The sequence below is a fragment of the Battus philenor genome, unplaced genomic scaffold, assembly GCF_028537555.1.
Source record: "Battus philenor isolate CCGP_79_NKW_IND1 unplaced genomic scaffold, ilBatPhil1.0.hap1 SCAF_26, whole genome shotgun sequence".
NCBI lineage: Eukaryota > Metazoa > Arthropoda > Insecta > Lepidoptera > Papilionidae > Battus > Battus philenor.
In genome coordinates this window covers 10,236,406-10,262,752 of record NW_027181689.1, presented here as the reverse complement: position 1 = coordinate 10,262,752, position 26,347 = coordinate 10,236,406, and the positions used below count along the sequence as shown (strand labels likewise).

At 34.5% G+C, this 26,347-nt stretch overlaps 2 protein-coding genes across 2 annotated transcripts in view; both read right to left on the bottom strand.

Moving 5' to 3' along the window:
- Positions 1-470: 470 nt before the first annotated feature.
- LOC137925140 (phospholipid scramblase 2-like) lies at positions 471-6,149 on the bottom strand. The gene is made up of 5 exons (XM_068768523.1): positions 5,994-6,149; positions 4,115-4,281; positions 2,573-2,826; positions 1,580-1,715; positions 471-567 (listed from the first exon to the last, which is right to left on the bottom strand). The coding sequence occupies exons 1-5, from the start codon at positions 6,147-6,149 to the stop codon at positions 471-473; spliced, it is 810 nt and encodes a 269-aa protein (XP_068624624.1).
- Positions 6,150-13,514: 7,365 nt separating this feature from the next.
- The window catches only part of Mitf (transcription factor Mitf), a 184,265-nt gene continuing 171,432 nt past the window's right edge, over positions 13,515-26,347 (bottom strand). Inside the window, exons 7-13 of the mRNA XM_068768556.1 lie at positions 23,921-24,162; positions 22,521-22,688; positions 21,173-21,284; positions 20,341-20,519; positions 18,892-19,006; positions 18,196-18,291; positions 13,515-17,554 (exon numbers count right to left, since the gene is read on the bottom strand). Of these exons, the coding sequence (XP_068624657.1) occupies positions 17,385-17,554; positions 18,196-18,291; positions 18,892-19,006; positions 20,341-20,519; positions 21,173-21,284; positions 22,521-22,688; positions 23,921-24,162 (1,082 nt within the window). The 3' untranslated portion in view covers positions 13,515-17,384. The remainder of the gene's footprint in view (positions 17,555-18,195; positions 18,292-18,891; positions 19,007-20,340; positions 20,520-21,172; positions 21,285-22,520; positions 22,689-23,920; positions 24,163-26,347) is intronic.

Genomic DNA, 26,347 nt, shown 5'->3' with positions numbered 1-26,347 from the left:
ATATATATATATAATGCTTGTGTATTTCTTTCTCCTGCTAGAAGATTGGTCGCTCATCCCCACAATTTCTAGTATTTTTTGCTGAATTTAAACAACAGCTTGACGGAAGTGATTTCCATCCACACCTAGTCATTCCTCAGTCGATACCTATTTATATATAATATATATAACTAAAATATGTCTTAATATTGTATTTGAAACATGTGTCACATCACAATCTTTAGTTTTATTTAAATAAAGGTATTTTATGTCGATTAACTATTATTTTTTGTATTCAATAATTTCGATAACAATTTTTAATGATTTTAAATTGTTTTTATATGGATGAAATAGAGTGACTATTATTTTTAAAAGCCCGATGTCAGCATATTAACATCTCTGATATTATTTCTGTTATAGCACACTAAAAGAAACCATTAAATATAAGGTGCAATGAAAGATACGTAGATAACATAAATTGTATTCAGATATCAAACGTCGTAGTACATGTAGTCTATGAGCAGCGTCGCAGCCAGGAGTAAAGCCTTCTCTTCCACGGATAGATTTCTCTCGAACGCCACAGTGAACCTGCAAAGTTATTAAGAGAATTCTTAAACAACAACAACAAACATAAATAGATATGATCGAATGCTGTTTTTTGCTGACGGTATCCAACGAACTCCTGTGGGTCTGACTATTTTGTTAGTCCACCTATCGGGGACCTTAATGCTCTAACTCTACTGTGATATATGAAAAAAATAAAAAATTATAAAATGTAAAATAGAATATAAGATAAAGTAAAATAATGTGATAAACAAAACCTGTGATATTAAGAAATAAGGCGAAGGAAGTGAGGCGGTGAATGAACGGTAGTTATTTATTTATTTATTTAACATTCTTTATTGTACACAATAAGATACATTTAATAAGTTTTATAATAATATACAGAAGAGTACAATAGGCCGTTTTATCACACAAGACAATCTCTTACAGCCAACCATAGTATTGAATAGATAAAAGTACTTATAAAGGGTAGTTTACGTGTACAAAAAATACATATTCACGAACAAATGAACATAAATATACATAGACATACATACTTAAACATACATATATAACATATATACTTATAATAAAAAAGGTTTAATACATATTATAGATATAATAATAAATAAAAACATCTAACTGACTTCGATCAGTATCGGTTCGCAGGCACTTGCCTCAGAAAGAAGCAAGAAGAAAAAGAAATGAACTAAGAGATAGATAATTATAGGTCTAGTAAATGGTTCTTAACCTTTTTCTTGAAAATAGGTAGTGAGTTAGCACGTCTTATATTCAGCGGTAAATCATTCCACAATCGTACGGCCTGCGTGGTGAAAGATTTGGCCATAAACGAGGAAGAAAGCGCCGGTATTTAGTAAGTAAAAGAAAGATAGAAATTGTAGAAGGTAAGAAAAAGAAAGATAGATCGCATAAATAATGACTGTAGAGTATGGAAATAAAAAAAAACATCCCTTTCCAATAAATAACGTAGGGGAACGAGCGGCCCTCAATAGCAAGGTCCATAAAAATGTCCTAGTCCTTCTATTGAAATACAGACCTATCCGTAATAGGCGCGAGGAACAGCGCGTGCATGATGCCCTGCCAGCGCTTACAGCTGCTGCCCACCGGCGAGCCATCGCAACGTCTGATGGGGAACTCCACGTCCCGGAACAAACTTAGCGTCATCAGAGGTCCTGCGCAAGGATTAGTGTATAATAACGAATGATTTTGGCGAGATCAAACATCTGTAACGAATGTCAGAGATGTTCCGCGTGACATTCACAAACAGCATCAAATAAAATGAATAGCAGTAGTCTGTTATGATGCATGAAGAGAGCTAGCGACCAATAAATTTTTATTGCGACTTTACAGTTTGATAATTTAATAAAATAAAGAAAAACTCCTTTCTTTCGTTCTCTAAATCCGCATGATTATGACCCAGAGAAGAAAACATCTCGTGCTTTTTACTAAATGTAAATAGCTTTGAAAAAAAAAATGGTTCTTATGTGTACAAAGTACATGCATTTTGATTTAATATTTGCTTCGCGCGTCGTCACGACCTAGATATTAAGTTCATCGGCCTTTGACCGCACATGCATTATTTTTTATACAATATATTATATTAAAACAAAAGGAACTTTTTCTCTAATCTATTATTTTTTGTCAGGTTCTATGGTGAGCACGTCCGTGGATTAGATTAGAACAATCCCAAATCAGCACATGGCTGTTGTCTCGACTGATTTTACTGTGCCCTGTGCAGACTTGCACGTTATCTGTAATCTCCCTCAAAGATCGCCTTAAAATTCGAACCTGTGCTGCCGGCATCCAGAGACTTCCTGCGATGGCAAATTATGTCGTCAGTCTACCTAGAAGAGGATCACCCAGGCCGTGTCTACCGGCTTGTGGTCACCACTCGAGATCCTTTCGACCCCAACGCCCATCGGTTGCACGGGCGAAGCGCTGTTCTTCTGTGGATCTCCTCGTTAACACGCAGTATGGTTAAAAAAAAGACGTACAGTGGATAACAGGTCCACAGGTTTAGTATACTGACCGCGTATCCAAAAGAGCTCCCCACCAGAGTCGTCACGGATGAGGTAGACCGGGCGCATAGCGGCCCACTGCTGCTCTATGGTGCCGATAAGATGTCCAGGTGGAGACTGCACCTGTAGACTCTGCAGCTGGCACGGTAGAACGCGAGGCGTGCAGGCGTAAGGTCGTAACACACGCAGCACTTCCAGCCCCAGGCTGTTAGTGACGCGCAGCTGTAGCGGCCGTAGCCCGTAGCAGAAGTATCCTACCCACCAGCTGCAGTATAATTTAATACAATATACAACAAAAGAAACTTTATAATCTCAATTCCTCCCTTGTGTTTACTGTATACACGAATATGGAAGATTCATTAATTGAACAAGTATGATAATGCGTTTGAAATACGATCAGGTTGGATTAACTGGCCAGGGACGCCAGGGACGGCTCTGAAGTGCAAAAGAAGACTGGACTATGAGAAATGCCCCATCTCATTCGTCAAGAGACAGCTTAGGCTGGGAACGCTTAACGAATGTAATAGGTATAGGTATATGCGAGGTACGACGGCGTCATCAACGCGCGAGTTTTTTCCAGACGCCATTTCAGCCTACCGCGTGCTCCGCAGAGTCGATGTGAATGCGGTCTTGGTCCAGCTCTTCATGGAGAACGGGGGATTATCCGAATACCTTCACTTATATAAGCTGAAGGAGGATTCCTCGTGTTTCTGTGAATCGGGCGTAAACCACACTGTGCTCCACCTGGCAGCCGTCTGCCCCGCATTCGAAGGACTCTAAATGGACACCTAATGCCGGTTGGGCATAAAAATAAATGAGGGAAACATCGCCTACATGTTAGAAGATGCCAAAAGTAGAGAATTCCTTCTAGATTTTTGTAAAGTAATAGTTAAACATGTTTCAAAAATAAATAAGTAAAACATAGTAATAGAGTAAGCATAAAACTGTCAATAAAATTGTGAAATAATGTTAACAGAATTGTAAAATAAAGAAATAAGAAGGCGGTGTATAAACGATAATTAAAACGAAAGAGATAGAATGGAACGATATATTATATGAAGAATGACAGTAGAGAATGAAAATAAAAAAAGACAGTGAAAAAATTAATAAGACAAAAAACGACCCAGTCTTGCTCAAATGTAGTGGTACTAGAGGCCTCCAATAGCGGGGCCAATAGAAAAAAATACGGTAAGTTAGTTTTAATGATTTGTTTCTATTTGTTTAAAAGAGGGGGTTAAACAATAAATATATATAATTTTTTTCACTGTTTCCTATTTAAAATTATGATTAATTTATTATTAAATATATATAATAAAGGCAATATAAAAAGGTTTTAAGTTTGCTCCAGTTTTTATCTTTGAAAAGAGTTTCATTGAAACAACTTAGAATACAACGTAGTTTTGGAAAATCTTCGTAAATTCGAAAAAGAGTGTTATTTTGATATTTACGACTTCTGTTTAACTGAAATTTCATTAAGAGTTCCATAACCTTTATAAGAGAGACTTATCCTACTAGAGATGAACAACGTTACAAAAAAGCTGTTAAGTACATACCTATTCTCCTCTTCCACCGTATACACCAGGTTGCGGTCGGGTGTTCTCACGAAGAACCTGTTCTTCTTCCCTCTGAGGAACAGCACGCTTTTGATGCGCAGCCGCTTCGTGATTATAAGATGATCGACTGAAGATAGATCTTCCAGTAAGGACGGAGATTCACATCGCTGGTGAACGAAAACTTTGTTGATATTCTTGATATGAATTCTTACATATGTACTCTATCTTCTAAGAGATTTTTTAGTAACCGGTAAAGCATTCCACAGCCAAAAGGTGTGTGGCAATATCGGATGTAAAATGCGCCGGCTTTAATCTCAAATTGTCTCATGACTTCAACTACTTATCAGGTGTATCATGAAGAATTTCAAATCTAGAACATCACAGTAAAAATAACAACATAATTTATTTCGTAATAATATAATATGTACACAAGTCTATTGTTAGCAGAAGTATACGTTTTTGCTTGTCATAGAAGTATACAAAATACTACACTGACAAGCAGGGAGATTTTACTAGCCTTTTGAAAGCTAGTAGAGTTTTAGCCTTACAGGAAACTAGTTCCATAATGCAGCCTGGATTAAATGATGAATAAACTACGTGGATAGTGGACACCGGAAGAGAGTGAAAATTTCCGATGTTGTAACCCAAAAACATCTCTACCAAAGAGAGTTTTATTACCTGATTGGAAATGTTTCATGCTCTTATTTGGTATCGACGTGCCGAAAGAACTTAGCTGAATATAGCGTATCTAAATGCAACTACAAATATCATCATGTCCTGACATAGGTAACAAGATAATGGGTTAGTTCATCTAGTGGGTAGCCTATGCTCGTGATCGCCACTTCAGAAACTTTCTGTCCCAACTTCTATCAGTTGCACAATCAACGTGCTCCCGCTTACTCTCACTTCAGATGAGCAATTCTTAGAGCTACTTCAGTGGTATTAATTCTTCTACGGATCTCCTCATTTATTCATGTAAAAGTGTTTAATTTCATTTAAGTTGTTGAATACTTCTAATTTTAAACGAACGAGAGAACAGAGTAGGCGAAGGAAATGATTGTCAAGAATGAAAGACATTAAAAATGACGATAGATGAGTGTGGAAATTAATTAAAATTATTTGAAACATTTTTTGTATCCTTTTAAAATCCCTTTCCATTACTAGGAAGGGACATTTAAAAACTTTTACAGTGTAGGTAAGAAAAGGACCAATATTTAGCCACTTCCGCGCATGCAGTGGTAGTCGTGCAATGAAATGCACCGTCCACCGTTAACTCCTGGAGATGCCCCGTGGAGGGGTGAAACACATGTTGAGTAATTTGGTGGTGGCGGTTGTGTGATTCGCATTGTTTGCCGCATACGCATTTATCAGCGGGTTGGCGGGCGGTGCATTTCATTGCACGACTACCACTGCATGTGCGGAAGTGGCTAAATATTGGTCCTTTTCATACTTAGGATGGACTTCCTCGAGGTAACGCCTGATTCCATGAAATATTTTACAGTGTAAACCTATAATTATACTGTAAAAAAATAAAAAATACAATTAAATAATCGTAACTTTACTCGTCTAGAGCCGTTTATGTGCTTGTATATAATCATTGATGTAATAAATAGTGTAAATCATGGATGCACAGACCGCGGCCCGCCGGTCGAATACTGGTGGCCCGCCGACAGCAAAAATAATACTCTCGTACATAACAAAAATATTGAATTCTAATTATTATCAATTCTTTATTGTCTTTAATTATCTATACTTCTGGCGGCCGGCCCGCCATCAGTTCATAATTTGCCTGTGGCCCCTAGTCTTAATAAGTCTGTGCAACCATGCTATAAATGATCCAAAGTGTAGATTTGAACGAATGTCTAAGGACCTGGTGTACCTGGAGTGATGGAAGCGGTACGACGCTGCTGACGGGCTTCACCAGGTCCCCGTACAGCTGGACGGGGACCGAGGGTATGGGCGCCGCCTGCGTCATCTCGTCTTTCACCGACTCAAAGAAACATTCGTGGCCTGACAAACCGACGTGAAACGTCATTGTGAACTGTTTTTCTTTTCGCATTCTGTCATTTTGATAAGCATTTTATCTGTAATGTTAACACAGATTATTATAATGATATCTATATATATATTTTTTTAAATCACCTGTTAAAAATGGTACAACTACAGTAAATAAAAATTAATAATACTTGAGTGATCTTTAAGATAAATGTCTTCAAGCAAACAGATTTTAGATATATGCACATTTTTTTAAATCCACATATACGTGTTTAGTAGGCGGTGGTTAGTTACCAGCTAAACATACATTCCTTCCCGTTTCTTGGTTAGGATAGTGATTGCTGTAGGTAATCGAAGGTGTATTTACATATGTACAGAACATTTATAATTTATACGACCAAAACCATTTTTAACTATCGCATCAATGATGACATCACAATTCTGATCGGCGTTCGAATTTCGAACGCGATAAAATGATTTGACATAAAAGTATTGTGGGCGCAGTGGTCAGCCATACGGAGTATGAGCGCTACATAAATTTTAAACTATGCTTAATTGAAATTCTATATAAGTTATGAAGAACGCAGCTTAGGTCGTTCACCCACAAGGCAAATAGACGACAAAAGTGTTAAAGGCGACAGAAGAAACATGAACATGAATGAAATCTATTGGACGTCTATGTAAAGAAGTGAAGGACCTTCGGCCAATATGATCATGATGATGCTGAGATAAAATAAAAATAATACTTGAAATATAGAGAAAGAATACCTTATACCTTTCGTATTAAGTTAATTTTTAAGTTAAGTTTTGGTATAAAGTTTACTGAACCTATTATCATATTTGGTTTCAGTTTATTTACTAGGTTATACCCTGGGCTTGATATCATTAACTTTATATTAAGATGATCAGGAATCGTTACGAATTTAAAGCGAAGGTTCGAAAGCCGTTCGAAAACTTGATATGTATATAAATAGTATATGTAGATATTTAAATATATATTATGGTATATGTATATATTATAGCACACTTGTACCCATTGGTATAATTATATAAGGTTTTGTTATGTGATAATATTCTCTCTCGACTTGATTTTAATTGTTTATTTTATTATTTGTTTTTTGTGTAACGGTTAACTGGTAGAGAATGCCTTCGGCGTTAAGTTCGACGTTATACATAAAATGTATTAAAAAGAGTTTTAAATAAATAAATATATTTTTGTGAAAACGCACTTAAAATCATTAACAGTTAACACTTCTGAACGTCATGAGACGAGAGCCAGAAGTGTATAAGATAGAAACTTGAGACAGATTAAGCACCCTTATAATAGCATCCTTCAACTTAAAGCTAGAAGAGCTCCAAACGCATCCAGATCCGTTAAGAGGCCATAACAAAGTCAGACTCGGTGAGAGAAGATCCATATACAGGGTTTAAAAGTGTAAATTTACAGCTCATTTTTTGCCAAATAATATAAGGTACACCCTATCCAATATGAATGGTTTTAGGAATAATAACATATGATAGTAAAAATATTGTAAGAAAAATCGTTTATAAAACTGATTACTGCATTTAAATAAACGATTGTTAACTATCTGCAATGTTTTGACTACCTGTCGTCGCGAACTTTGTATGCAGTGTTCACTTTATATCGGTCAATTGGTAATAGGTGTGAAAAGGTTTAAAGGTTTTTTCTGAAAAATTAAACTTTTTATAAAACATATATAAAAATTAATTGTGTCTGTGTGTTTCTTCGAATGACTTTTTAGTCTAGAAGGTCTCTTGAAACTAATCGTTTTCATTATCAATCATTCATTAAGATTCAAAATATCTATATTGATGTAGACATTTATATGCGCTTTTAAATCGTCGATTATTTTAACATTACAAATACGCTAAGCTACCTCCGGCTAGGAACGGTGATGATGAGCAGGGGCGGCCAGAAATTTAACAGTTGCTCTTTTAAATGAAATTTAACAATTTTTAATATGACACACATTCCGATCAACTGAAAAGTCTTGAATTATTATTAATATGATTTATTTAATAATATACTCTTATTAGATTTAAAACTAAAAACAGAAGGTCTATTATATCTTGTGGAACTTTATTATATATACATGCATCCAGAGCTATGAGGTAATAAGAATTTCATCAATCAAACAATCATTGTTACAAAAAAAAATTCCAAAATAATTGCATTTTTCTCCAATTCGCGATACGGATTACGCATAGGTCATAAAATATTCTGCCGGGACCATGCAAATGGCCGACTGCTGTAATGAATGGACTCCCCATTTAAATTTGTGGAAAAAACGGAAACTGTATCGCTTTTATTAATCGCGTTGCAACAATGAGCTCTGGTTACAATGCATAGTAGGGTGACAACAGTCTGGGCATAAAGACGGACAGTATTTTGTTGTATACATATACCGAGAGACGAAATTATCCTAAAAGTTTAAAAATTTACATCTAATTTAATATATATCATAAGTGTATAACAAATCACCCTGTATTTACAAACCTTTTAGTTAAACAAAGGTGTCATAACATAAATAATGATAAAATTGAGTTAGATAAATTGATATTTTTTTAAATAAAAAAATCAATAAAATGAATAATCTTTTTAATTTTATACAGTGTGATTGGTTATAAATATGAGAGATTTATAGAGGTTAATGCTTTTATATTTGAAACGATTGATTTTTGTATGGGATGTAACATACATTAATTGACAGAAAACGTGCTATAAATTCACCCCATAAAACACTTTTCATTCACTTCATTCATTTCACTTTTAAAATATCTTTAATAGACAAAGTTGTTACAATTACGTTGTACTTTTATATTTCAATAATTATATGTAAACCTACACTTTACCCGTATATTACATATTCACTTTACCCTTGCCGAAGATAGATTTTGTAGAGAACAGTGTTATTTAAACCATATGTATAACTATATACAAGTTTCTCTTCAGATGTTAATAATAATTAATCATAATTTGTACATGCAGTATTTAATAACATTCTTTACATATTTTATATATATCTGTATGTTTACCCATCTGCTATATAATTTATCTATGGTCTGTCAAAAGTCCCGCCAAAACGCGATCGCTTGGTGACGCCATGTTTTAATGTGTCGCACGCGCCGCCCCGCGTCCGTTTTATGCAAAAACGCAAATTTCGAGAGAAATTTGAAACGCTCCATTGTTGGCACCGGCTTCGCGGAATAAAAATAATCAAAGTGCATTTTTAGGGGGTCCGAGCATAATGTTTTTCGCCGAGCGTGGGTCCGTTGGATCGTTGGACATATCGATTTATAATTTACACGGTCAAATCGTATCGAGTTTATTGAAACTATTTATAGTAAAAACCGTTAACATTTCAATTCATTTGAATATATTATAGTTGTAAGTTCATAAAAGTAAATAAAATTTCTACAACGAATTATGGTAATCCACTTATAATAATGCATTGACATAAATAATGAAGTAATAAAATTACAAAATGAAATTTGAGCATAAATTTCTGAACAGATGCTTGATTTATACACCACCTGAGATACGTATGTGAGCAGAGAGATAAGAGAGACGCCTTTGTAATATTCTGTGTATGCTTTCACAAAGTAATAGGTTTTGACAAAACGTACACGACATTTGACAACAGATATCTTGACGTTTAGCTATCTCCACCGTCTTGCCAGTCTACGCGGTTAGCAATAAATTGAAACCGTATATCATATAAAAAGGCACTTCAAATGTCGTAGCAAAATATGGACAGATAAAAAACTATTGGCACACTATTTTCGGCTTTTCGACACACACATTTACACACATATATATATCTAATATATAAAATTCTCGTGTCACGGTGTTCGAACTTGAACTCCTCCAAAACGGCTTGACCGATTTTCACCAAATTTTACATGCGTATTCAGTATGTCTGAGAATCGGCTACTATCTATTTTCCATACCCCTAAGTGATAAGGGTGGTCCACCCCTAAATTTTATTTTTAATTTTTAGACAATTTTTTTGGTTTTTATTTTATTATGATACAGCATACAAAAATACATACAAACCTAAATTTTCACCCCTCTACGATCAACCCTTATCTTACATTTGTTAATTAAAAACTTTAATTTTTTTTGCGAAACAACGTTTGCGGGATCAGCTAGTATATATATATGTTTATGATAAACATAAAAAATAAGTCAGGCAAGGGTCACCGAAGTAGACTTTAGAATTGCTAGCTACAAATGGCAGTAGGAGGGTCACATCGCTTGTACAACCGGTGGCTACGGCCATAATGTTTTGTTTTAAATAACGAAGATTTGCATTCGGGCGCTTCAGTAATGCTGTCGTCGTCTTTGCATTTAGGTTAATTTTTAACATCACGGTTTGTGTAACCACTTCCTCATCCCTACTCCATATTGCCATCTTTATATTTTGCGCCAGTGTCTGTTTCGAATGCGTATTCGTCACATCGATGAATCTTGCGATCGCATCTTGAGTCTCATCATCTCATCATCATGAGTATTCAATGGAATCAGGCGTTATTTTGCGGAAGTCCATTCTAAGTAAGAAGAGGACCAATATATAGCTACTTCCGCTTTGTAGCAGTAGTCGTATAATAAAGTGCACCGCTCGCCAGCCCGCTGATAAATGCGTATGCGGCAAACAATGCGAATTACACAACTACCACCGCTAAATCACTCAACACGTGTTTCACTCCTCCACGGGGCATCTTCAGGAGTAATGTTACACCGATTAGTGCCAAACACTCACTCAGCTTACTCTGTGTGTCTGTTGTTCGATGGACAACGATGACTGCCTCGCTTTTTAGCCCCTGAACCTGAGTAAGCATCTTAGAACCTACCTCTTAACCGGCCTGGGCGTGTGCATGTGAATATAAGCCCTTTCCTACTAAGTAATCTTTTGACAGACCATATGTCCTCTAATGTACTTCTTGCGTTACTAGATACGTCACTTTACATATATAAGTTTGTTTACTATGTTTTACTAATAATTTTACAAGTATGCCATTTGTTTTTTCCAAGTAGTGTATCAAATAAAAAAAATTACTATAAACGGACTACACTTCGTAGTGTTTTTTTATATATAACTGTTTGATTCTGTTATAATGGAAATGTAAAAATATATAATTGTGGACCCATATACAAGTGGATGCGATATGCTCACAATGTTGGTACTATACATGCAATTGAAATCCACGCTATAGTTTATTCCACAATGTTTATTATTTCCTTGTATACTATACATACTGTTGGGTTCTGACTCGAAATGAAACACCATTGGACAAGGAATCCCTTATTCACAAATCAGATGGTCACCCTACTTTAATACAAAGTATACTTTCGCGCAGTCAAAACTACGCTTCCAAATCGCTCAAGAAACCACTGTCCAAATAACTTGCCAAATAGTCACTTTGTATCACTGATCGTTGATTTTAATCTTATAACTCGTAAAACAACACTTACCTGTCGACACGGGAAGTACACTTATTTATACTACGGATAAGGTTCTAGTTAATTCGAGATAGTACTCGGTAAGAATTTCCGAGAACTGTACACAAAAATTTGTAAATAACTTCAAGCGTGTTCCCAGGTTTATTACTTACTTCATAGCTAAATACTGTCGCCTATATGTGACGAAACAAAATTTTATATGAACCCGTAATTTTTTTTTTTAAAGAAGAACCCTTGACAAATTAGGCAGTTTTCAAATTTCCCTACCACTTCATTATCATTTTCAAACCGTATTTCACAATGTTTTCTAATCAATGTAATCTGTGAGTGAAAATTCGCATGGTGCTATATAGGGATACTATTTAGGGGTGCTATGTAACGACCATGACCCAATAATTCTACATCTGCCTTAGTTAAATACTCGATTATTAGTTTATCCAATTGAAATAAACCTTTTCAAAGGTCAAAAAAAGGTTTTCAAAGTTAAAAGTCCATGTAAAGCTAGGTCGGTACATTCCGTTATATCTTTACATGAGAAAATAAATCCCGGAAGACCTAATAGAGTCGGTAGAGATCAATTTATATTACATATCTGCGAGATATGATTACCAGAAAAAAATTCACCAACTAGAAATTTTCTCATGTTGGTAGCACTATGGCACGTGCTGCCCCAGTGCTACCAACATACCAATCATGAGGTCCTCGTATCTCGGTCTGTACAAGCTGATCTAAATTTGCGTCATGTTCAATACAAACAAGACTGATTAAACAGAATTTAAACATACCGATCGCACAAACTTAAACTTAGAGCTCGCTGAGGAACATAACAGCAATAGACGACGAGTCTATTGCTGATATACAGCGCAAATGTCAGAACCATTTTTAATATACTTTTTGGCGTATCGTCATGAAATTTCTCAAATATAATTCAATACAGTGAAGCAAAGCGGCTTGCGCCATGAACCTTTACCTAAAAAGAGGTAAAGAGACTTCTGCCTCCCCCTTTCTCTGAATTGGCTGAACTCGTAAATGCCACATTGGCAGTAGTTTATTCCAGTTTAAGAAAATTATAATATAGGCTTTTCATCTGCAACAGGCTTACTTTACTTTTTTATTATAAGGATCTATGTTCCACAGACATTAGCGTTCGTACCTTTGTTTTATATTTACGTTCATTATTTATGATTTTTTGCACACGTTTTTGCTTGATAATATAAAAAAAAATATCTTAATTTAAACGGTTTTATTTAGTTCGACCCGTACGGAATTTATTTGTTTATTTATTTGGGTCAAAATTAGAAATTGAAATTTAAACATCTTCCCGTTGTCAGATTGATCTGAAATTTGGTACACACATTTAATTTAGATGACAATACAATATAATAAAATCAATAACATTATAAATATAAGATGGCCGCCGATACAAAATGGCTGATTACATATTTTTCCTTAACCCCCTCAATATGGGTATCAAATGAAAGGGCTACACTAGTAAAACACGATGATTATGTCAAAATTTAAAATTCAAGATGGACGCCGTTCCAATATGGCGGACTAGGTACATATTTTTCCACAACCACCACAATATGGGTATCAAAAAACCGTTTAACTTAAAAGTTTTTTAAATGTATTTATTTATTTTAACGTCGCCCTATGTCCAGTCTTTAAGTATACTAGTTAGATGCGGCGACTTTCAGTTTTCTTCAGTATTTTAATTCAATTAGGATACATACTTACTCGTAAACATATTTGTTAGAGATTGCTCTGCTCTCTTCCCAGCGCCCAAAGACATGAAAATATTTAATTTATATCTCAAGTTGTCAAAATAAATAAAAGACTCATTGAAACATTGCGATCGAATAGGTATTTATTGTTCAAATAAAACACCAGTTATATTCAAGTAAATTTCTTTACTCTCTTTTGTACTTCAATATTTTTCTTTTTTTAAAAGTAATCTCATACAATATTAAATAACATTCATACAGAGTGACACAAATTTGTGCTAATCGTTTGCGTTCACAAACATGTATAAATCGGACTAAATACGATGTTATTTTGTAACGAATCTAATGTGCCCATTGCTGGGAAACAATCCTCTACGAGTTTAGAATACAAGGTCTATTGCAGATTTATGACGTCACAAATGTATCGAGCATTTAGTTCATTATTTGTTATTTTGCTAACGCAAGGAACCTTTCTGTCTCGCAGGCCGTCAGCCCCGATACGCATCGCAAAAGACCAGGCAAAGTCCATCTATAGAGCGTTGAGAAGTAAATTCATTCATTGCATTATTTAAAAATGTTATACTTAGAACTATTTTTATAATTTAAGGCACCATAAATCCGCATAGTCCATCCGGAACAACACTGCACGATATACATTACTACACTGTCATACATATACATTAAACTTCAATACAATTTCAACTACATAATAATCGATGTATATGTTAACAAAAAAAAAAAAGAATTCGCCTACGAATATAAACAATTTCATATGATAATTCGCTAATAATACAATTTTATTTATATACATATATGAAACAAATCTATAGGTTTTCATGTTAAAATGTTGAACGCACATCTCGCATTTAAATCATTATATTCACAACGAAATAACATAAAATTTAATTTAAAACCTGTAACGAAAATATATGAAAATTAAAATTTAATCAAAATTTAATTAAACGCGAGATATAGAGCGTTTTTGATTAAAAATATAACGCGGTATACGAAACACAGTTACACGACAAAATTCGAGCGATCCAACTACACAGAATTCACAGCTCACGTCACACAATTATAACAATAACAGAAAATTAAATATGCGAAACAAAATAACATCCTGTATATCAGAGCCGTATGTTAATACAGATAATAAAACATTGATTTTGTTCTAACAATCTCCACAGATAATGAAGCATATTGAATTCATCTTTTTATTATCTGCAGAAACCCTCTTTTTTCTTATAATTCGTTTTTAATTATTGTTTTATTAATACGTACAAACTTTTTAATTATTACAGGTAGTTTATAATGTCTTTAAGGCACATTTTTAAATAATTTTTATCTATATTGTGTATATATATATATATGTAAAGCGCACAGAGAAACTTGTTAAGACTCTAGATGTTGTTTTGCTTCTATCGGTCCTATACAATGCCCAGTAGTGGGCATCCTAAGGCATCTTTATTTATTATGCCAAAGAATTAACGACTCTAATACATGGATGAAATTTCCTCTCAGCTGCCTACAATAATAATCCATTAACATTTTCTAACAACAGATAATAAATAAAAAAACGTAACCTATACAACAATTACGTATTGATGATTTTTAAAAGGCTTTATATCTGTACGGACAGTTATTTTTTTTGGCAGCGATTCTAAATTCAAAGAAAAATCAAACTTAACGAACGACTGTTGCATACGTGACGTCATCAACCAGTGTTCTAACAACAACTTAGTTTATTTACACTTAATAGATATATATATTATTATTAACTTTAAAGCGAAATTCGCAACGAGAAAGGCACTTTTAACTATTTTGTATTTAAAATAGAATACAATTCGTTATAATTGATAAATATCATCTAAAAATATATCGTATCACATTTGTATATAACATTAATATCGTGGTCCTTCACTAATAAAATACCCAGTTTTCATATATATATAAATATTAATATAAATACACATATATAAAACGATCGCCATCACGAAGAAACACCTTGTCGATCCTTTCTTTTTCTAGTTCTTATGTCTATTATTATTAGTGACCGTAACTGTTGTACCGCGCCATAGGGAAGCGTGGCGGGGGCCGAGGGAATGACAATCGGGGCGACCTGCCTCTATCGGCGGGCCTACCTAAGAAGCGATAGCACTATAGTTTTTTAACACCCCCTTATAACTTTAAGCTCTATCTGTTGTCTATATCAACTTTGAAATATAGTGTTTTAATACATGAGTCAGTAGTTTCTGAATAGTATAGTTTGATGTGGACACGGCTTTCTAATTTTATTAGTGGGCGTGGCAAAGCTGATTGACAACGATAAATAACCATAAAGTGGAAGAGTTTTATTATTATTAAAAGATTTTTAAAAAATACAATTTTTGCCGCGTATGGAATGAAACGACAAGCTGTGGTCTATTTGTAGGGTAAAGCGGTTTCCATATTTTTTTTTTAAATTACTAATGCGGTCTGTACAGAGGAAAAAAGGTATTTTAATACTAGTTTTTTGCTTAATGGATATAAAGAAACAAAGTATTAATTATTGAAAAGACAAAGAACTAGATTAAGTTAATATGAAGAAAGTTAAAGGCGTCTCCGTAGATGGCAAGATCTTAATAACATACAAAATCGAGCACCATGTATCATATACATGTCCCAGAAAATATCCATCGAGTTAACACAATACAATAGACACATAGATATAGAGCGTTTTATGTTCATAGTAAGTTTAATATAAATATAGCTAAAACATTTTCAGCGATAGCATTAAAGCTAGTAGCTTATAGCGGGTTTATAAAACGCTAAATCTACATGTCTATGGTCGATGGACAGGGAAGTAAATTTCAAAATACATCCACACGCCATAGACAAGCTAAGACAGGGGCATCAGATGCCTGAGTTGGTAACGTTCTTAATTAATTATATGGCTCACCGTTCGCGGAGGAACTCTTGTTTTATGGCCCCAAATTTATCCAAAATGGACAATTTAGAGTGAAATATAAAAATTCGCACTGTCATATGTACTTTCTATTTATCTAAATTCACCTTTATCTTCAATACATAAGGTTTATATTCTCTTGAAGATTTACTGCAACATTTGTGACATTGTTGTTTCTAATGATATGCAATTGTAAGGTTTTATTATAACCTATTGTTACTTTTAGAACCAAATAACTGCCCAATCTACTGCCTAATATCAATATGAATGATAAGAATGAATTTAAATGATTTTCCGTTTCGTTCTAGTGTACTTGGTTTTCTAGTTATCGAAAAGAGACAATTATATAAACAAACTTTCGCTTTCATAGCATATGAATTATAAAGATACGTTCACATTGACAATATCCAATTTTCATACATTTACAATTACATATAAAAATAATTATAAAGACATAGCTCTGATGATAAATTTCACATTAGTGTAAACTCGGCTTTACATTTGTGCATGTTGTACTTAATAATATGCAATATGCATTTAAATGATTTTTAAAATATAGCTTTTTGACAACCGTTGGATAACAGAATATGGCAGCTTTTAAAGCTCTTGTCTTAATACTACGTTAATGTTAAAACTTGTAGTACACTTGTAAATCTTACTCCAGCTGAGAAAGTGACTTATTGTATTGTAAATATATTTGTATGTGATAACGTACCCTATATAAATATATTTCGAATATCTTTCAATGTTTGTTTGTTTATTGGTATGTGTACAATTTGTACAAAGACGAACTCGATATCAATATTTTTAATTATCTGTCTCTAAATATGGTTGTTTAATCCAGTCCTGCTTTATTGTATGGAAGTACATACAATTGTATGAATTTGTCTGACATCTTTGATGTTAATATCATTAACGTGTTTATCTCAAGCGAATATATCATACTGCCAGTGTACGTATTTAAATTCAATTCAAAATTTAAAAATTACACTGTGTATATATTTATATAAATTTATATGAATGTATGTATATCCGATGTAGACGTGGTTTATATGTCGGTGTATGGTTGTCAGGGCCATTAGTTCCGAATGCTTTACCGCTTGGAGGCCTACATATAGGAGGTTACGCGCCGAGGTCCATATCGAAGCACGAAGGCCGCGGATGAGACCGCGGAGAATGAGGCGCGTGGTGATGGTGCGAATGGTGGGAGCCCATCAGCAGTCCAGGCAGGCAACTGTCTCCTAGAGACAGCGAGGTACCTAGACCCAGACCCTCGCTTAGCAGGGTTGAGCCTAAAACGAAAGTAATTGTTAAGTCTCAACTTATACATTGGGTGTATATATTAAGTCTAGATCTTGCGAAAGTTTACCTATGGTCTTAACGACAGATAAGCATCATCATTTATGAAAGAAAACATTAAATAAATAAATTGTTACTTGTGCATATAAAAAATAGATGTATGTAAACGCATCCTTACATTTTAATACAATTTTGAAACAGCGGTTAAAGTTTTTCTCTAGCATTAAGAAAAGAAATTCACTTATTGAAAGCTTATATAAGTTTTTACCTTTAGTCACATATTTTTATTTGTCTTTCGTCAATATGTTGCTTAATCAATTATAAATATGCGAAAATAATAAAAATTAATACTAAAAGACGGTGGCATCTAAACGCATCATTATATTATTTTTATAGAATCATTCACGCCCACTAGAATCATCTGTCTCTTTCACTTATGTACATACATAATAATATATTAATATGTTATAAAAGTTAAAAAGTAACATAAACGTCTTACCGTATCATATAATATAATAATGGATATTTGTCCATTAAACTGTTTTTATTGTGAAATTTGGGAAACGATTAGTGTAGTATGTATATATTTTCAAGTATACATAGTGAATTTTAGGTTTTTTAGGTTAGTTCTCACCTTGGTGGTGGGTAAAGGACTGGGTGTCATCATGCAGCAGGGCGGACTCTGGACCTAGTCCCAGCGACGTGGGAGACGAACACAGCATGGGATCACCTGCACATTTTTATTAATATACGCTAGTGTAATACGAGAGGTTCCGGTTTAACAAGGTTAAATTATTTCAACCTGAAAGAGAAATTGTTTAACAATCATTTATATTAATAATATAATTATCGCACACAATAATTACAGTAATTTAACTTATTAACGCATAAAAAATTAAAAAGTATATTAATAATAAATAGACAAACACATAAAAACATATTTAATTGTTTGGAACGATATATCTGTATGTGTGCGTATGGTCGTATATAGACAATACGAGAAAAATTCAATTATTTATGATTTTTTTCTTTTGTAACAATGCATTTCACAATTATTATTTATTCATGGATCTGTGTAGGCATATATAATAAAGTTCCACAACATGTTTTAAACCTACTTTTTCTTAGTTTTAACTGGAACTTGGTTTCTTGAGTCATTTACATCATTCATATTATAATGTACATGTGAGGAATTATTAAATTTGATTTGAAAGAGCAACTGTTGAGTTTCTAGCCGGCTCTTTTTAACAGATCAGCGTTCCGAGTCTATAGTAGAGCTTACTTATAATGTTAAAATAATTGTAGACTCGAAAGCGCATAACGAACGTACCCTGTGTGACTGGGTTGTGAGAATCGTCATCCATGAGGTCCTCAATCTGCGCCAGGTTGAGCACAGCATCGCTGTCATCACCCCCCAGCAGTCCAGGTGATGGAGACAGTCGCATCTGTTGATCGAACAAACTTGTTTGGTATAAACAGATTTTTATACCAGAATCAAAACCAATATGGTCATTGCCGGAAATAATTTTGTATGTTCAGATGTATATTTACATAAAAGCTAAGAAAGTATAGAGACGGTTTATATTTAGGTAGAAATTACAAATTAATTGAAAAATTTTAAAGTCCGAACTTAGGGTAGAAATAACGATGTTAACCATGGCATCGAAAGAAGCTGAACACAGGCTACACCCAGAAAGTCTTATAGGAAATTTTAGTAGGAGGCCTATGTCCAGAAATGGACGTTACATGGCTGAAATGATGATAGACATCCGTCTCGCTCTTCTATCTGCGTTCCGGATTATTTTTATCATAAAATATTTCTTTCCATATTAACTCTACGAGTTTTTTTATTGATATCAAAAATTGATTATTTTGGAAATCTATGATAGAGACCTTTGAACATCCTCTCACTATTTAGAAAAGTCTGTTCGTAGATACTCCAATAGTTAATCCAACACATTTTTTTTAACTTTCAGAGTTTTGCTTCTAAAATATATTGGTAACCTTTTTTTAAAGTCATTATGACTTGCAAAAAGTCAAAGAAAAAGGCAAGCACCTCGGAACGTGATGCGCAGCGTGGGATTTCTACCTACAAGGTAAAACGACAAACTTGTTAAGGAAGACGCAGGATGTGAATGGCTACCAACAGGTCTTATTAAAAATCTATGGGGGAGTTATATTCAGCAGTGTACCTGCGACTAAAATTATGAAGGCCTCATAATAAGCTCACTATAGTTAATGTCTTATAGGCATTCTCTACCTGCAAGAGAATAGAGATAGAGAAAAAAATTGAAAAAAATCAATATCCAGAAAAAATGGCGAAGGTTGTTAGGCGATGTAAGAGAGGTAACAGGATATGGAAAGGATTGAAAGATAATGTAAAAAAAGAAAAACTAGTGAGAGATAGAGACGGAAAAAATGAAGAGAGATAAAATAAAAATTATAATGTGAATAAATTATTAAGAAAATGTTTTCCCTGTCTACCTGCGATAGGGGGAGTATAAAAACTGAAAAAAACGGAACTATAAAAAATCTAAATATAGAGTCAATCTATTGGGACAGGTTTGTTTGTATAAAGTTTTCAAGGGTCCACACCAGCAAATAATAAGAAAAAAAATCAATATTGGTGTAACAGTGTTGATTTCCCTTTGCTTCAACCTTGGGAATTGAGAAAACATCTGAAATATGTTCTTATGCTATAAATGAACATATTAAATAAGAAAATTAAAAATTAAGTAAGTATAAATAATAAAAAAAATTTACGTACAAATGCTGTTACCTTGATGTCCTTGTGATCGAACATATCGGGCGGGGGATCCAGGCACAGGCCCGGCGTAAGGCAGCCTAGCGCCAGGCCTTCCGATAACCCCTCAGGTAGACCCTCGGATAGGCCCTCCGAGAGTCCTTCCGATAATCCTTCTCGCCCTAATGGTGAGCAGGATCCTAGTTTTAGGCCATCTGGAATATTTTTAATAATTATTATTACAAGACATATAATTTATTTTATTTTTACGGTTTCTTGTTTGACCAACAATTCTCCTGACGGATAGCGACAATTAGATGAAGGCGTGAAGAGACCTGGGTTAGTATTCTGGGGTAATGACGTTGCCATCAGATTGTTATATTTTTGTTTGTTTGTTTTGTTTGTTTGTTTGTTTGTTTTGTTTGTTTGTGTTGTTTTAGTTTGACTTTGAAAGTTTGTGTCAAAACTCTTGGTACGCCTACAAGGACTTTATGCACTTTATTGCACGACTACTGCTGCATTGGCGGAAGTAGCTGTATATTGGTCCTTTTCTTACTATAAATGTCTTTATCATACAGTATTTATTTCCTCTTTTACTACCCTATCGAGGTTGGGCAGGTACATATTTTTAGTGTAACAACTTTTTCACGAGACTTTTTATTTCAATCAACATCTCAATGTCTTTCATTCGTACTTCTATTATCCTCTCGTATTCTTGAAAGTCTTTCCAATCCTTGTTTTCCTTCCATACATCACCTCGTTTTCATCTACATTCCTCCAGAATATTAAGTGTTACAATTTTAGTTTATTCTTTATGACCTAAAAAATGTCAAGATGTGTCAAGATGGAATGGTAATGAGATAGTCACCGAGGGCATCTAGAGGCGGCAGGCAGTCGGCTGGGGGCATGTCTCGCAGTAAGTCCGGCGCCTCGCTGACGTCCATAGCAGACGCAGGCTCCCGCTTTGGAAGCACCACCTCCTGGAAATATACACACGTACATCACTCATGGTACAAGGCCGCTGGTGACATTTAAAAGCAATAACAAAAATATTCTATTCAAAAAATAAGTCATTCTATCTAAGAATACTAGATGCTCATTTTGGAAGCTAATTATTGTAGTGGACTCATTGTATAACTATATTTGTAAAGAGCAACTGTTGAATTACTCGTCAGCTTTTCTCAACAAGAACTGCCCTACGAGTCTGTAGCTTTCTATAGAACTGACTATATTGATATTTTATATTAATTGAGGATTCAAAAGTGCTTGTAATAACAGCCTATTCGAATAAAGAATATTTTAATTTGATTTATACACTAATAATGATTGAAGAAGAAATTGTGAATTCAAATCGGCGTTCGAATTTCAATTCAGGCAAATATGATTTGATATAAAAAAAAGTATTGTAATCCTAATGGCCAGTAATAAAAAGCACATCTTTTTATTTTATTTTTTTATAGTTTTTTTTAAGATAATTTAATAGTGTCTTGTTTTTTGGTGTTTTTTTTTTCACAATGCAATGTCCTGCTTCAAATATTATAGTAACATAAATTGATTTAAGTATGTACATGAATGCGTTTATGATTGTCACTTACATTGGAACTATAATATGTACATTTGAAATAAGGCATTTTTTTATCACCATATCGTATCATAAAATGTCCACTTCTGTACATACCATAGATTCCCAATAAGACCGGTTGGTAGTGTCTACATCAAGCGTCCTCTGATGAGCTTGAGAGGTCATTTTTGTCTACCTCATAGGTAGACGTCTTGCGTTACACTTGTCGACAAGGCATTTAATGTATATTTTAATATTTTATATTCATTATAATTATCCGACAGATAATAAATACAAATTAGTTTCCTAAATTTTTTTCTAACAATACCGTGAAGTAAAATTTTTCCAAATTTCTGATATCCTATTACTTAATCTTCTTTTTACGTCGACCACGAGACTGTAGTCATATGAGCTGGTCTGAACACATTCCAACCAAGCACGATACAGTACTCGAAGAAATATACATCATCGAAGATCAGTATAGATGGCGTAACTAGCGCAACTAAAATTCCAAAAAGGGTCACGTTCCTCTGTAGTACGAGATGCGAATCGATTTTATTTTATATATTATCCGATGTAATCTTGCCAAATAGCATAACAGCTATCTTAAAAATTTAAATAAATAAATATTTATTTTAATAATGGCAACACTAACCGGCGTCGTAGGAGCGCTGGTAACATTGGCACTGGGTACTGGTGCCGATTCGGGGGGCGGAGGCACCGGCGCCGCGTTGGAGGCTTCGAAGGGCTCCTCGCCGTCAGCGCCGCTCCAGCCTTCCCCACCCAAAGGCAGCCCGTGCACACGCGCCAACCTTTCTAATTCCTGTTAGATATTATTGAAACATAAATCTTTATAAAAGGTGTTTAATTATAAATAAATAGGCTTTATTGATATGAATGTACAGTACACTTTATTCAAAAATAAATAGTTTCATAAATAATAAATAACATTCAAAATTCGAATTACTACTATATTAAAATTAATTATTGTTTATAATCTGTGTTTAAGACTATACTGGCTGAAGTTACAAGCCAGTCGCATTACAATATAAAAAATAAATTTATATAACATGTTTTAGAGCATGGTTGCACAGATTTATTAAGACTAGGGGCCACTCGGGCAAATCATGAACCGATGGCGGGCCGGCCGCCAGAAGTATAGGTAATTAAATTCTTTTGGTTTTATTCTGGAATAGAATACAATATTTCTCGAATGTACGAGAGTATTATTTTTGCTATCGGTGGGCCACCAATATTCGACCGGCGGGCCGCGGTCTTTGCATCCATGATTTAGAGCAATCACTTTATACAGGATGATTAAAAATAAGTAAGAGTTTTTGTTTATTTTGCTGATAAATAATTACATTTATCCATTTAAAGCTTATACACCTATTTAAACACCTTGTATAATACTAGAAACGACTAGAGAGGCAGATAATAAAATTTTATATTGCAATATCCAGTTACCACATTGAGAAACGAACACAACATCCTGCTCTGGTTACCTAAATGAAGAAAATTGCTATTTTTATATAAATGATATGTATTTTGTAACTGTTTATCTTGATATATAGATAACTAATAAGTAAAAATCTTTACGACAGTGTGACCATGAAAAATAATTTATATTTTGCAATCAATGTACATGCACTGAAATACCGGGTAAAAAAAACTTGTATAAACTACTTTCAGTAGGCAGATATCGAAAACATTTGTTGTATTTTACTAATTTTTTTTAATTTTTTTTTGTTTAAAGTCAAATCAGTCACCATCATCATGTCAGCCTTCCTAAAGGTTGCCAGGTTGTCTGGTCTTGCGCTACTCGCATCCAGTGACTTCCCACGACTTTGACTATCCAGTCCACCCATTGGGAATCCCGCACATGCCGTGTCTACTGGCACGTGGTAGTCGCTCGAGAACCAATCCCAACGTCCATTGATTGCACGAGCGATTTGCCCCGCCCACTGTAATTTCTGACGAGCAATTCTTAGAGCTACGTTAGTGACCGTAGCTCTTCTGTGTATCTCCAGAGGACAAAATGTAATTCATAATTACCTGTATCCTAAGCATCAATTTCCTATTGTGCAACTCAATCTGCTTCCTTCTCTGTTCGCTCTGTTTGAGCCTGTTGACCTCGTCGCGCAGGCATTTGATATAGTCCACGCTGCTCTTCAAGATCGTCCCTTTGTTCGGCCTCACGTCTCTTATCACTTCGTAGAACGGATCGTTGGTCTTCGGCAGTAGAGTCCCCAATTCCTTTATCCGATCGTTTATGTTGAATCTTCTACGCCTTTCAACTGGAAAATGATAAGAGCTTATAGTGAATTTAAATATAATTTTATATTTAAATATAAGCTTAGGCTTCTTCCTTGGCTAAGGGTTCTCCCTTGACTAATGGAATAGGAGCATAGAAGTGGACGCGGTCTTGGTCCAGCTCTTCACGGGGCACGGGGGATTCTCCGAGTAACTTCATAGCTTTAAGCTCAAGGAGGATCCGTTATGCTTCTGTGAACCGAGTGGACCAGACCGTGATCAAGGTGGTAGTAGAATGCCCTGCATTTAGAGGGCTTCCCTTTGAAACCAAAAGCCGGATAGGAATGAGTGAATGAGAAGGATAGAGTAGGCCACTATCGAAACTAAACTGCAATAATTGAGGATGGATAAAAAGATTTTAGAGCGGAAGAGAAAAATAGACAGCATTATGGAAGAAAAGAACAGAATGATAGAGATTGTGAAGAATGGTAGAAGAGTATGAAAATAATAAAAAGGAAGTGAAAAATTTTATAAAGGAAGTAAATCCCTGTTCCCCACAAAATAGGGTGTGGAACGAGAGTTCCCCAATAGCGGTGGTCATTAAAAATTCATATCAAAACGGTTTCATCTTTTACAATCATACCGTAAATATAAGAAATAAAAACCTGCCTACATGTTAAGCCTTGTAGTACACCCATTTGAATGAATAATACCAGAAATAGCGTTGTCTTTTCACATCCACCATTTGGATGCTATTATTTATATAAGAGCATTGAATATTATTGTTCTATATTTAATTCCGTAGTGTTTCAATATCCTGAACAATATGAAGTGTAGACAATTACACCATGTATAAATCACAAAAAACACCAAAAGTAACTCGACTGTGGAGTGATTTCATCCAAGATAGATAAGTTTTTGTAACAACACAATTTCAGTATCGCTCGAGTGAAACCTGTGTAATATTTCCATGTTCAACTATAAATAAAGACAAGTTTGTAATCTTTCTCTAAGCTTCGTAAAATTAGTAAATCTTTCACAGACAATAACTCAAGCAAAAACTTGTAAAGAAAGTATTATTTTTAGTGGATTGTGTATGCGAATATAAATGAGTCTCATATAGGAGGATAGTGCTCACGAAAACTGATTGAGTTGGATGTCGGCTGTTTTCAGATGAGAGCTTTTGGAATTTTCGTAATTATGTATTTTAAGTTCAAAGGAACCATGAAAGGAGAGCTGAATTTGATCATAATTTCAATAAAATTAGGTTCTTCTGGCATACATCTAATGAATATATGAGTCATTATAAATCAGGGATGAGCAACCCGCGGCCCGCGGGCCGCATGCGGCCCTCGAGGCATGTAAATTTTAATTTATTTTTGTATTTAAAAAAAATGCTAGAATCAAGGCTTTAAAGATAATAAAAGTGTCTATTTGGTTGTAAATCGGTTGATTACGAACATAAATTACGTTTAGAACATGGTTTGAACCTTGAATATGTACTTTTTTTTTTCATGGCCCACTGCTTTTGGAACTGCGGCCCTCCGGCCAAAAAAGGTTGCTCACCCCTGTTATAATGATCTAAAATGGATAAAGTTTGCTGATAGATGTCTACAAGGCATAGATAGGTCTCCCTAAAGATCTTCACGATCACCGGTTTTAGCTGCACGCATCTCATGACCTTGTCTGATTTGATGGTCCACCTAGTTAGAGCCGCATCCACCTCGTGGTCACCACTTCACTTCATGGTTACACGAACCATGTGACCGCCCACCGCCACTTCCAAAGCGCAATTTTTTGATCTGCGTCGGTAACCTTAGTTTTTTTTTGGTCCCCATTTTGAGGACCTCTTGTACACAAACTTTATTATTTGCGTTCTCGTCTTTGTTCCTTCTGAATGAGATTTACACATTCTTTTTTTATACTTCATCAATTCTTTCATTCATCATCTCGCTTTCGTCGCTTTCAATCACAGTACCACAGGTTTACATTTTGTAATGTTTTGAGTTATTTATTTTGCTTTATTTTTACATTTACATTCTTTTATCACCGTCGGTAACTTTGAAATTTCTACCAAATTTTATCAGCGTCGGTAACTTTGGTATTTCTACCAATTTTATTAGCGTCGGTAACTTTGGTATTTCTACCAATTTTATTAGCGTCGGTAACTTCGGTATTTCTACCAATCACCTTTAATGTAAATAAGTGCATAGCAATATAAAAAAATTA